At 35.0% G+C, this 13,374-nt stretch overlaps 2 protein-coding genes across 3 annotated transcripts in view; both read right to left on the reverse strand.

Moving 5' to 3' along the window:
- Positions 1 to 13,374, reverse strand: part of Ifrd1 (Interferon-related developmental regulator 1) — a 255,557-nt gene that overhangs the window by 74,487 nt on the left and 167,696 nt on the right. The gene's annotated exons all lie outside the window — the stretch shown is intronic.
- On the reverse strand, positions 9,195 to 10,531 carry Amnionless (amnion associated transmembrane protein). The gene has a single exon (XM_076115065.1). The coding sequence runs from the start codon at positions 10,523 to 10,525 to the stop codon at positions 9,242 to 9,244; it is 1,284 nt and encodes a 427-aa protein (XP_075971180.1). The 5' UTR covers positions 10,526 to 10,531; the 3' UTR covers positions 9,195 to 9,241.

Raw genomic sequence — 13,374 nt, forward strand, 5'->3', positions numbered from 1 at the left:
AAATCCAAAACTCTAGGGACGTGTATGTATATAACATCTTTGGATGGGTTTATCAAATAATATCATTGTCATCAACACACCAAGCTTTACCTAACGCACCATAAAGTTACTGGCACGAATGTTGTCCTATCTGTGGTTAGCTTAACCTATCTTAGATTGTTTACCTCAGCGAAAATGTCTCTTGAAAAGTAGAAAAGTGTCTTATAATCTTTTATCCGAAACATTAACAAACCTTATTAACCAATTGGACTATTTTATAAATTAGAAACAACTGTCTATTCTATTCATTCCAACTACTACAAAAAATTTAAAATTTTCAAATTGAACTGTACTTTTCAAACATAAGGTTCAATTTTGCATGAAAGTCTAGTATAGTTTTATCGGTTACAGCGTAATTGGAAAATCGCCGTGATACGCCTAATTCAAGTTATACACTTAACGTAGATTGATAAAGCTTTTTTAATTATGATTTGACTTCTGTTCACTTAGCAAATGCGATTACACAATAGAGGACTTTGTTTGAAGTTGCGGTTTCTTTTGCGCCTTTTCCTAAGGCTGATTACCATCGATTAGCGTTTGACATTTAAAATTACTTGAAAAGTAGTTTTTGCGGGGTACGCTAGGGGCGCTGAAAAGATTTTCATACAAAATTTCTCGATAGCTAATCGATTTGTTATGGTCGATAATTTTTTTAGAAAAAAGTGATATGTGAGATTATTTTTGAAGAATTTTTAAGAGCGACTTCTATCAATGTAATAGTAATTAATCTGTCAAAACTTTATCAAAGACTTTGTTTTCAAGGTCATTCTATCGATTTTGCCACAAGTTAGGATACCTACTTCTAAAAGATAAGAGACACAACTTTGTTAATGGCCTCCAAAGTTTTGTTATTTCACATCTCTAGGGCTTTTGAATTGGTTTGTTAGATCTGGAGACACTTTGATGTTGGTTAGTTACCGCCACATTTTTTTATATTACTTAGTACTTTATATATGGGATGGATATCATGTATTCCAGTTGAGAACTTTCTGAATGACACTATGCTGTACATTGTTTTCTTTCTGAGATTATAGTAATTAACAAGTTACGTCAAAACAGCAATGTACTGAATAGTGGCTATCAACTTGACATACACTAGTTGTCAACTGAGATACGCGATAATTCCGCAGATTATTTTATCAAAGCGTATTGGTACACAAAAGGTTTCAAAGCTTGTCAATTTTTGCAAAAAACAAACAACGGAATTAAAACCTAACAATTTATGGTATTTTTATCGAATTTTCCCTTTGTCATTAAAAGCTTTGACGATAACAATAGATTCGCGATCCTGTATGAGGGGCGTTCGGCTATTGTCGGCCGTTGTCGGAAACTGTCGGCACCTGTCCGACAGGGCCTTTCAAAATAAATTACGTAAACAACGAACAAAGCCCACTTCAACGCATTTAACAGATTGCGAACATGAAAAATCTTAGCACTTTCGGCTCAAAACATAATGTTGTCAACCATCCATCATAACTTGATCTATGAAATTCTACAATTTGCTCGAGACTATGGATCTTCTTATGCCGGTTTTTCTACGTTCTTGAGGTTCATTATTCTAATTGCTTTTTCGTACGGAACTCGAAGTCTCTTCACTTTCTCGAGTGGCACTCGCCTTTGCGAGTGAAAACGTGGTAATTAAATTATTTTTCCCTCGTTAGGGATGTTTGGTGAGATTACTGCGGGTAATGGACGCGTTTATTCGTTTTGTTTTGATAATTGTGGCTCTAGGTTTTACGGTGTTATTGCTTTGTGCTGTCAGATGCAGGGATTTGGTGATATCTTACCGGCTTATGTTTGAAAAAGGTGTTTAATTTCCAAGCATTTTTGAGCGTAAATGAACTATTTGGCTTAGCCCCTGGCATTCTGAGATATATTTACCGGTAGTTTGTCTATTGAATAGTGCTTAAGCTCATATAAACATGACAGTTTGAATAGATAAACTACTGCTAAATGTACCCTAGAAACCGGACATAAGAAAACGTACTGAATTGACTAATTAATGCACGGAAAGCGTGAACTGTAAAAAATTTGAAGTGCAGAAATTCCTGTGTTACGACAGTAATCGTTGGGAAAATGCGGGTTAGTGAAGATTACTTCAGAGTTCTAATTTAAATTACAACTGCAAATGATGAAATCCCAAAGACGAATATCAAGAAACAAAAACTGTGATTGACTGAACTAACTTCTTCAATTTCTTATAACGCGACTTTGAGAGACAGGGTTTTGTATAATTTATGAAGATTCTTCTAATTCTTTCATAATATACCTAGTTTAAGGTCTTATTTAAGGAAAATAGTAAGTATATTTGGTGAAAAACTTAGACGTCATGATTTTTTATGTTTATCGAAAAAGTCATTTGATCATTGAAACATTGCTCTTTGCCAAATAGGGTCCTTATCTCCACCAAGTACATATTCTATCAAACCTTAATAAATAGTAATATAGCAAAACAAGTGATAAATAAGCGCACATATGTATGAGCATAAGGTACGTGAACTCATATCGTAAAGCATGGAGCAAACAGGTTGCAATCCTCTAATACTAACACCATTAACTTATGGGATCGGACACGGAATTTAGGAGTTTGGACCAGGTAGCCGTTTGAGTTAGGACTCTTTGCAGTTAGATAGCTATCTGATAGTATTTATTACTTTAGTTATGGTATTTTATACTTGTCGAAATTTAGAGTGGTTTTTTGAATTTGTACACTTTTTGAAAGAAATCTCCACATCACAAAACAATTACGGAGGTACTAAACTACCAATTTCTTTTCTTTATTTTATTAACCTGCACTGTCCTATTGTTGGGCAAAGGTCTCCCCCAAAATCTTCTACCAGTTTCTGTCATTGGCTATCTCACGCCAATCCTCCAGATAGGTGTCCAAGTCATCGCACCAACGTTTACGTGGCCTACACCGACGTCGTCGGCCTTCATGTGTCCATTAGACTACCAATATCTTCGTATTTTTGTTGATGACAAATAAATGTGTGATAAAATGTTTCAGTCTGTAATAATTTCAATTTTAACATAATTTATGAAAAAAATTACATAGCTTGAGCATTTTAGATGAACCTTTTTAGAGTACAAATTTAACCCGGTCAACTATGCAATGACAATGGCGGATTTTTCCTGATTCAAGTTTTCTTTGTGTGATATTGACGTATTTTATGTTATTGTGCTGTCTTACTGACAGCACAGTAACTTATTTAACATAAAGCTTTATTTGTAAGTAAAGTTTTTACTTCTTAGCAAGTGTAGAGGAGCACTAAGATATGAATTTTGGAAATTTCCCCCTCAATTGATTAAATTCCACGCGGGCGAAGCATATGGCGAGAAGCTAGTTTCCAAATAAAATTACACCATCAGCATTTACACGAATTGCTTGCTTCAACTTACGACTTGAGACACCCCGTCAACAAATCAGTGCACAATGACGTCACGTGGGGTTGTTTGTTCGTCTATTAAATTATAGTTGTCACCCCACGCGGCGCGCAATTTAAGCGCAGCGAGAACGATACATCAACGGTTGCGGTGCACTTCTACAGAATTGGTAAGGGTTTGTACAGAATACGAGAAGTTCTTTTGACGATGTTTGAGAACTAAGTTAAGGACTTAAAAACCAAAGAGTAGAGGGTAGCAAGAACGTTACTAACCCCCGGTTTCTGAAGTACATTTAGCGGTAGTTTATCTATTCAGTAGCGTTTAAGCTCATATAAACATGACAGTTTAAATAGGTAAACCGAAATAAATACCGCTAAATGTGCCCCAGAAACCTCAAATTATCTGTACCATGCTTAAATTCTGGATATCTGGTGAATAAAAAGTGGATTTCTTAAATAATGTTTGTTCATGAAAGTTCAACTTTGTTGTTAGAGATTTTTGGAGTAACTAGGAACGGTAAAAAAAACAACATCACTAGTTTAAAGAATGATGGTTTTAAAAGCTGTTCTTAATCTGCACTCCGACACAGTGTTCTCTTTTTGTTGCTAAAGCTTTACAATATATTAAAGTCAAACTCGTCATATCGGAACATTTTGTTTGTTTTTCATCGCCATTGTACTCGAGCCTTAAGTAACAACTTGATGATTTGTTATGATCGCCTCGGCTGCGCTCAGCGGGCGGCCAAAAACTGCATTAACATCCAACAAAACTCGTTCCAACTAAATTCAACTTTAATAACCAAACTTTACGATATAAATTCGTGTGACCACGCCCCCGCACCAAATCGCAAAACAAACGAAACTAAACGTTGTTGCTGTTACAATTAAGGAGACGATAATGAATACATTACGATATAATATTTTATACTTTATTGCTGACATCATAAAGTCTCATTTTGTTTGTATTGTTTTATGCTGAATTAAATGCAGCCAGTAACATCTCTGTTCGTGTAATAATTTTTCGATGGTAAGACAAGGGTTAATAATTTATTCTATTTTAATCTTCAGTTGTTTGTTTGTTGACGTCGTGTCGGTCCCGTGATGTTCCCGTCGCGGTGTCGTGGCGGCCCCGTGCCTCTGTAGATAATATGCGAGCTGATTTATTATGCCTTGTTACTTTGTGATGTTTTAATGGAAATAATGCGATTATGCTAGAGAGGGTTTTTGACATGATTGTAACCATTTGTTTGCGTTTTTCTTTATGTGAAAAGTATGTTTGAATTATTGAATATTACGTTTATGGTATAATTTTCCCGATATTTTCCGTTTTTAGTAAAAAATCGGGCTTTCCGTGACAGTTTTTTTTTTACAAAATATCTGACGTATTTGATTCTGTTATAAGGACTTATTCAAATGTATCTCTTAATCACTTGTCGCTCTCAAAGCACACGTTATTCTACTTACTTTTTCAAAGCACGCTTAAAGCATTTTCTATTAAGCATAAACTGGTGAATGACTCTTTCTTTAAAGTTTTTACTCGTTAGTAGAATAATAATTGAAGTATTTTAAAATATACCCTCAATCCTCTTACATATACGCAGATTCCCTCAAGAAAGTTTGCAAAACGTCACTATTCTATTTTTATATGATTTAGAAGTTACAGCGTAAAGTTGGGACAGTCCCGGCCAGGATTTGACCGGGTGTGTTAAACTTTATCCGGGAATGTTCGATTTTTGGCCAAACTTTTTAGTTTCGGACACTTTGCTATGTTTGTTGTGTCTCCAAGGCTTGTGACTGTTTAACTTGGGAAAGAGGTTTAAGTTACGAATATACTTAGTGAAGCTAAGTTTTGACTGAATGTTACCTATATTTTAAGAAAAATCATGCTGGAAGCTTTGATTAGTAATTATTATGGTTATGAATCTTTACCCAAGCTTTTGGCCTAGGAATTTTCATAGATAAGAGGTAGAATTGCTCAAAATCCTGTTTATCGATGCCTATGTCATAACATCTACCTGCATGCCAAATTTTAGTCCGATCCGTACAGTGGTTCGGGCTGTGCGTTGATAGACCACTATGTCAGTCAGTCACCTTTGAGTTACATATATTTAGATAGTATCTCAAAATACACATCGTGTTTCTGGCAAATCAACAAACAGTTAAACTACACGAACAAGCTACTTGACCTTTATTAATCCACTGCATCTACAGAGTGTTCTCTAAATATAATCCCAAGTGGAATTCGCTTAAACGTTGCACCAAAATACAGCATATGTACCGCTTGTACCAAGATGAATGTAGCCAGGATTGTCTAATATTTTGTACCGGAGGGTGAATTTATTGCGAGCTCGGTATTTGCTGAGCGGTTCGGGAGCCACAATTCAAAACCTATTTGTGGCTAATTGTTTTGGTTGTGTTGTTATAGAAGGATGAGATATGGGGTATGAGGTATAGCTATGTTTGCTTGTGTTGAACTGTTGTGTGACTTTTTGGTGTAATGATTTAGTTTTCTTGTCGTTATGACATGAAATTAGCCACGTGAAAAGCAGGTCTACTGTGTAGTCGGAGTCGTCATTATTAGAAATAAAATTAAGTTTATGGTATAAAAGGTGCATGAACTTAATCAGAATACATATGTGGTCGCGTCAGGAAAAAGTAATAACTATAATGACCATATAGTGGTCTACTTGGTAACGTAACCTTTTTTGGTTATAGCACTGGACTTCAATTCTTAGTTATGCTTAAAATAAGATTAAGCTTATTTACTTTAAATATTTAATTTTATATTTTTAATAACGAGAATTACTTTTCAGCTACGCACATTACCGATATTATGTAACCAAACAATAAGTATTGTACAATAAAGATGAACTTTTTAATTCCCCTTAAGGTGAAGGGTCTATCGATCGGCACCTGTCCCTCCGGGGGTCTGCTGACCTTACCGCGGCTTGTCGTGATAAATTGATTCCTTTGTCCAACAGTTCGTTGACTCTATGCGGTTCAGAATGTATGAGAGTGATTAATACGTATGGATTATTGGATGTTTTTGTTGCTATTTGTAATTTTAGTATTATAGTTTTAATTAGTTGTGCGATTCATAAATTGTTGTTTCGGGTATGATTGTACTCTGTGCCCGTAGTGCGGGAGTTGTAAAAAGAAACAGATATTGTTGCTGCAAAATTACTCTGACAATCTTGTCGGGTAATTCGTCTGTCGCCAATCACTATATTTTGTATCTACCGCGGCAGCCATTTTTTTAGTTTTGGTAGTAAATATCATAAAAAGTATAAAGTAGTAGAAGATGATTATTGATTATGCATATTATGTCTTAGTTATTCTAAATCGACACAGATAAAATACATGATTCGATCAGTCTCCAAGCATATTGATACACAATTAGTCGAAATAAATTATAATATTATATTATACTATCATATTATAATAAACTTTCTACAACTAAAACAAGAAATTTCTTTTATTCCACACTTTTATTGATACCTCAGCCTAGCAATAACATAGCAGCCACAATAGTCGAAATAACGGTCGGGCAATAAAATCAAAATACGTCATATGTCAATAGCGGCAATAATAATAAACTAAATACACAGTTAATAGCCAATTATGTCATAAACTTACCAACAAAACTATAGAGATTATTTTTATTACTTAAGTTCTGGGACACAGCAGGCGTAATTTAAGCTTTACATAATCATATCTTTTCAAATAGGTACCTATGACGTAATTTTACTATTGATTCTTTGTTTAAGCAGCAAGAAAGATATAGTAATGCATGTAATGTGTGTTTTATTTTCTATTAAACGAGACATTTAAGTACTTTTGAGTTGAAGTCATGTAGTTTTTTTTTATATAAGGCTTTTTCTCTGTTTTTCAGCATAGATAGAAGAAAAGGTACTTAAATTGACTCTACTGTTCAGTTTCGTAATGCGCGAAGACGTAATTAACAAAACTGTTTCATAAATACATTGGAGTAATTATACAGTTTACAAAATTCTGGCTTTAATCGGTATATTACAGTCTTACATTCAGCCAGCAAAAAATCTACCACAAATTACACGCTCGACACGACAGCAGCCTAACTATCAAAACAGACCTTTTAGCAGAGGAATAAATTTTATAGCGCCTATTGAACTGCGAGTGGAATACATCGAGATACGAAAGTTTTACAACCCGAGAGATGACTGACGGCTAATTGATGCTGGAGGCTACTTCAACGTTGTTTCTTAAGAATATCGTGCCCTTAGTTAACGGGTCTGTGTCTATAAAATATAGTGACTGAGAATATTATTGTGATTACACTAGGTTTACTAGGTTTTGCAAGTATTTGAAACGCAAGAAGGTTTTTCTTGTTAAAGTTTTTGTTGTCTTTTTTTGTTTCTAGCAGGTAAATAAAAGATATGGATATCTATTGGAGTAGAAATAGTATTAACTTCGCCTTTTGTTAGCTTAGAAGGGAATCGAGCTTTAACCCTTCACTCAGGATTAATAGATAAGTGATAAGCTAACCATTTATATAATTCACAATAATGTTCATTGTATTATATATTGTATATTAATCAAATCTTTAAGTATCAAATCTCTTTATCAAACAAATACTCATTTTGTCGGCACTCTGTGACTCACTTGTAGTTGTCATTTCAATTAATCATTATTATGATTAACTGTTGCAGGCCATTTGTTGTCGACTAAAAATAACTTCAAACATATTGTATTAGGCTATTCCTCTATTAAACTATCATTAGATCATTAACTAGCATGGTTAGGCCGTAAATAGAATATTTACGTATTTTACGTAATCCGTTACCTACTGTCCTGTTGCTAGGTTTTCTCACGAAATTAGACATATTTTTATACTGTCATTTGTAGTGTAATGCTTCAAAAGCTAAAAAAATCTTTCACGTATGCAAAGTTTTGTCATCTCGTTTAATTATGTAATAATTAAACCTGAATAAAACAAGCCTTGTTTTTATGATAATACAATAACAATGCCGTACTAATACGTTTATTAAACATTGTTATATTAAAAACTTAATTTGAGCTTCTTATTTTCCATTTTACAATAATGATACTTCCTCGTCAGAAGTGTGAATATGTGTTTTAACAATTCAAACCATTTTTATCCAGAACGCTATTCAAATAAGGGTGAATTTACCATCAAAGAGTTAAGTATATTTTGTAAAGGGCTGTTATAGTTCTCAGGGGTACTATTATTTCAATTTAAATCGTATTTTGTTGAAGGGGGACTTAGAAACAAATTACAAATGAGTAAAGTAATAATAAGAATGTTAGTTTAATTTGAATCGATAAATTTTGATGTACCTCTATGTAACGGAGGGGCTGGAGGCGTTTAAAATAATGTCATAAGAATGTATTTAATAAGGGGGTTAGGCTTATTCCACTTTTCCCCGTTGGATAGGGAATATTGAACGTTTTGTTCACTATTCCCCGTTGACCCAAATTTTTTATTTAACGGGGATAAATGGAGGTAGATGATATTTTCGTAATCAAATGTTTTAATATACTTCATTAAAAATAACAAGGAAAAATAAAAATATTATTTTATCGGATTTGAATTCTGTAATTTTGTTTACTTAAACAAATAGTTGTAGTCTAAAAGTCAATAACATCAGGCCTATTGGTGTGTATGAAATTCGTAAAAAATATTATTGCGTATGTACTCGATATTTGAAATCCAAACCAATATTTACTTTCCAATAGATATGCGAAATAAAACAACAACAATTTGGCCTAAAATATATAATTTCATTACTCATAATAAAAATCATCGATATCAAATATTATCAATCTTCAACAACAGTCTCTTCGACCTGTACCCGCCCCCTTTTAGAGTCATACAAGGGATTTCTAAACGCAGTCGGGCCTCTAGCCGTACTGACCACAGAATCCCTTCTGGTCAAACTGACTATACTGTCAGATCTGTTCTGGAACCTAGAGAACATACTTCCACCGACAACCCTGGACATACCTGGAATCCTTACTTCAGGGACCTTGTAATAATACACGTATAAAGCAATCAAAGATAATGCTACTGCGAAGAACATTGATACAAAGATTTTGACACCCAAACCAGCTCTGGAGATAGGACTGCCACTGATAGACGCAAGCTTCGGACCTTTGTACCAATGATCAAGCATATTATAGTTGATAGAATTAATGATCTCCGCGCTAGAACCGTCATATTCACTTTTATCGACAACCACTAGTTGGATTCTTCTAATTGGTATTTCTGCAGCAAACCCTATGTGAAACTGAGCACTGTCTTTAGTATACTTAGCAACAAATTCACTGAACGACAACATATCGAAGCCTTTATCAGCATCAAATAGTATAGAGCCTCCGCATATTTCACAGCAAAAACCCAAAGGTTTGATTGGATCGACGCAGGTGGGTTTAGGGCAAAACTTCGAAGAACAATCAATCTTCATCGGCACTACTTGACATGGGCATCCGAAATCCGTACAAGTCATATGTTTCCCGATTTCCAGTCCTGTTGTTGAAAACTCGTTGAGCACGAACTGTTGTCTTTGCTCTGATTGCTGTAATATACGTTGTCTGAACTGCTCTGTAGTAAAACTTTCATCTCCAATATAGAGAGATTTCACGTACTGAGTCTCCTTTGGTAAAGTCACAGTGATCCTCGCATCCGAAGGGAATTTCACGATATCGTTGAAACAAGGAACCCTGTCAGAATCAGGTGTAGCTTCACTAAAACTTGGAGAGTACCAGACACCTGCTTGATTCCAGGATGAGGACGTTTTGTCGATGTAGTAAGCGTTTCCATCTGTGCAATTCTTCTCAGCAGGGTCTGCGCCTAGGGTCAGTATATCATCCAGTATCAATTCACCTTCCTCCGGCAAGATCATCTCGGTAAGTTCCGTGTCAGCAATACTTATAGAACCGACCACTAGTTCTGGAAACACTAGAGTTTGTTTCGAACAAGGAAGTTTCCCGTCTTTGTAATTCTCCGGTAACTTGAAGCTTGAGTTCGGAAGCCAAGTGACTGTGGCCGCGGAGGTACACACTATTATAGTTGCAATACATTGTAGGAGTATAATAGACGACATGTTGAAACAAACGTGTGGTAATGAATGGCAATATTGTTCGGTAATACGATATTAAATGATGTCTGGCTGTTTGTTATCGGGCTCTGTTTGATGTCCATAACTGTCCATGACACACGCAATCACATGTCAATGATTTGAACAGATTTAACAATTTCAAATGAATATTGAATGTTGTTTGCTTTCCAATATATTTATTAGCATGACGATATTGCAGACTTGATTGTTGTTAAAATAAACCATTTGCTGTTTTGATACATTTATTGGATAATAATTTTAATTTCAATTTAATGGAGATCCATTAGTTTGACATAATCATTGATATTACAAAATTAATTAGTGTCGGTTTGTGTTATAAATATTACTAGTATTTTATCCTATTAGTCTTATCAACACGCACAAAAAAAAGGAAATTATGGACCACAATCCATATTCTCAAAAAAACAAACAAAAACAAACGAAAATTACAAAGAATACACGTCGACGAATTAGTGCCATTAATAACACAATATTTCCTGAGAAAAAGTATACGTATAAACAAAAGATTAGCCTTAATCCGGAGTTGCGCGGATCTTGAGATCGTGGGATTACGGGCTTCTTGAGAGAGCAATAAAAGTCATAGCCAGCCACGCACGGTATTACACGGTACCTTATGATTTATGACAAGATAACACGGTTAGGTGGTTAAATACAAACCATTAATGACTTTTCGAGGGGTTGGAAATTTAATAAGACGATGCTACGGTGCCAAGGAGCGTAGTTATGCAAATTTTATTGCAGGGAAAGCATCAGGTGGAATGTACGGAGCGGTGAACATGACGGCTCTGTTGCGGTTAGTTCGCAAGATTTTGCTGAGAAATATACAGAATGTTACGCGGTTTAATTGCATGTTTTGGTGCTAAATATCAGGATGGTAAATTATGCTATACCTTTTTGACATGTTAGGTTGTAAGGCAATTTATTCTTGGTAGATGATAAATGAATATCAAGCTGCGTGTACCAATAATTTCAACAATTGGAGCCATTTCTGATATCGGTGTAAAGCGAAGTTTTGTACTTAATGAAATATCGATTTTGTTTTAAACTATAATTACTATTTATTTAGGCAATTAGGATATCTGACAGTCATAAAATTATTTCGATTCTTAAATTCTAAACCACATCACCTCAGTAAGATAAAGGTGACTACATAAATTTCATTTTCGTGATCAAACAGTACCGTCCAAAATATAAGTCCGTGGATCCCTGCAGATCGTAACAAGCCGCCGAAACGCACAATATGGTAGATGGGTAGATAACAGCCGCCTCTAAGTGTTTGGGCTTTACGGTTTCACTCCTATAAAATTGCTACCGGCATCCAGAGCGTTTACCAAGGGTTTCGTATAACGATATAAAATCTTATTGTGGACGTGTTCCGTTTTCATATTTGGATCATAAAGTTTTTTGAGGTATACCTCTTGATGGAAGTTCAAGGTTGTAATCAGGTATGGATAATGTTTATGTAAAGGTTTGTGGGCTGAAATTGCGATGTAAATTAGATTTGTAAGGGTATGTATGGTTTGTATTAGGAAATGATTCGGGAAGGTATTTTGTTGCTTATGCGTGTGTTTTAGATAGGTTAAGGGCGGCTGTAAAAAGCATTTTCAGATATTATATACATATGTTTTGGAAAAATGGTTTTGTTTATCAGGAACCTTTTAGAAGCGAATTTTAGGAAATTGATCGCTCTGAAGAATATACATATTATGACATCTTCCTGATTTAGTTATGATGACTTTATTGACTAAACAATATTCAATAACGAGCTTGTCCGGTCTTGTCATATTACAATTTACAAATTATATAAAAAAGATAGCCAACTTCAGACCGAATTCTTGATAATTCTGATACTTATAAAAATGTGGTAATAATACTTCACCTACCTAAACCTCCTGGCAGCTACAGAAACTGCAAGGATCGGCGACTCGGGTGCGGAAGTCATCAATTCTATCGACTACCTCGCGCGATCAATGGGTCAAAGGACCGAAGGTTGAGCAGATAAGCCACCCTTTGTACCAGACTTCGGGTACTGTGTACCTATATATGCATAGATATTTTTTCTTTAGTGACTTTTTTAGTAGGCAAGGTTAACCCAGCACTGAAAAAAGGAATATTTTTTGTAAGAAAAGAAATAACGTATGACTTCTCTGATCTGAAGAACTTATGAGACCTGGAATCTATCTTTCTTCGGGGATGATTACACAAGGAAGCTCTCTAACTTTTAATTCTTAATAATGCCTACTTTCTTAAAATGACTTAATTCGCGGTTTACGTCATCAACTGCTCATTTGAAAATTGCAGCTGGAACCCACAATAGGGCGTGTCTTCCGATATACGGAGGGGCTTATGTGTCACCCATCTGTTGCCTATCCTTGGCAAGCACAACTTAACCTGAGAGATTGACCCGCGGGCTGTCGTTACTAAGCCACGGGCTTCTCCAACATCCTCATAATTATAACGGTAAAATATCAATTACAATTCACGGAATTTTCCCTCCATTAGTGATTCCTAGATTTAACGAGATCGTTTACAGTTTATGTGCATTATAAAATATTAACTACCATAATACGTAAAGTAATGGCTGCAAAGTTATCGCTGCTTACAACTGTTCGTTATGTTTCACATAAATGTTATAAAATAAGGAGTCTTATAAATCTGCTTGTTGCAAATAAGTATGAACCAATTTAACGAGCTAGTGTTCAACTACATAGGCATAGGTATTTCTATAATATTTTACATGTTTCTGTCCTGGGTGGCTATCACATATCTCAGTTGACAACTATTTGAAAGCCACTATGCTGTACATTCTTTTC

Source organism: Anticarsia gemmatalis, chromosome 5, assembly GCF_050436995.1.
Source record: "Anticarsia gemmatalis isolate Benzon Research Colony breed Stoneville strain chromosome 5, ilAntGemm2 primary, whole genome shotgun sequence".
Lineage (NCBI taxonomy): Eukaryota > Metazoa > Arthropoda > Insecta > Lepidoptera > Erebidae > Anticarsia > Anticarsia gemmatalis.

What these genes read in the sequence shown, in the direction of transcription:
- Amnionless (XM_076115065.1), bottom strand. Translation starts at nt 10,525, where the DNA reads ATGTCGTCTATTATACTCCTACAATGTATTGCAACTATAATAGTGTGT.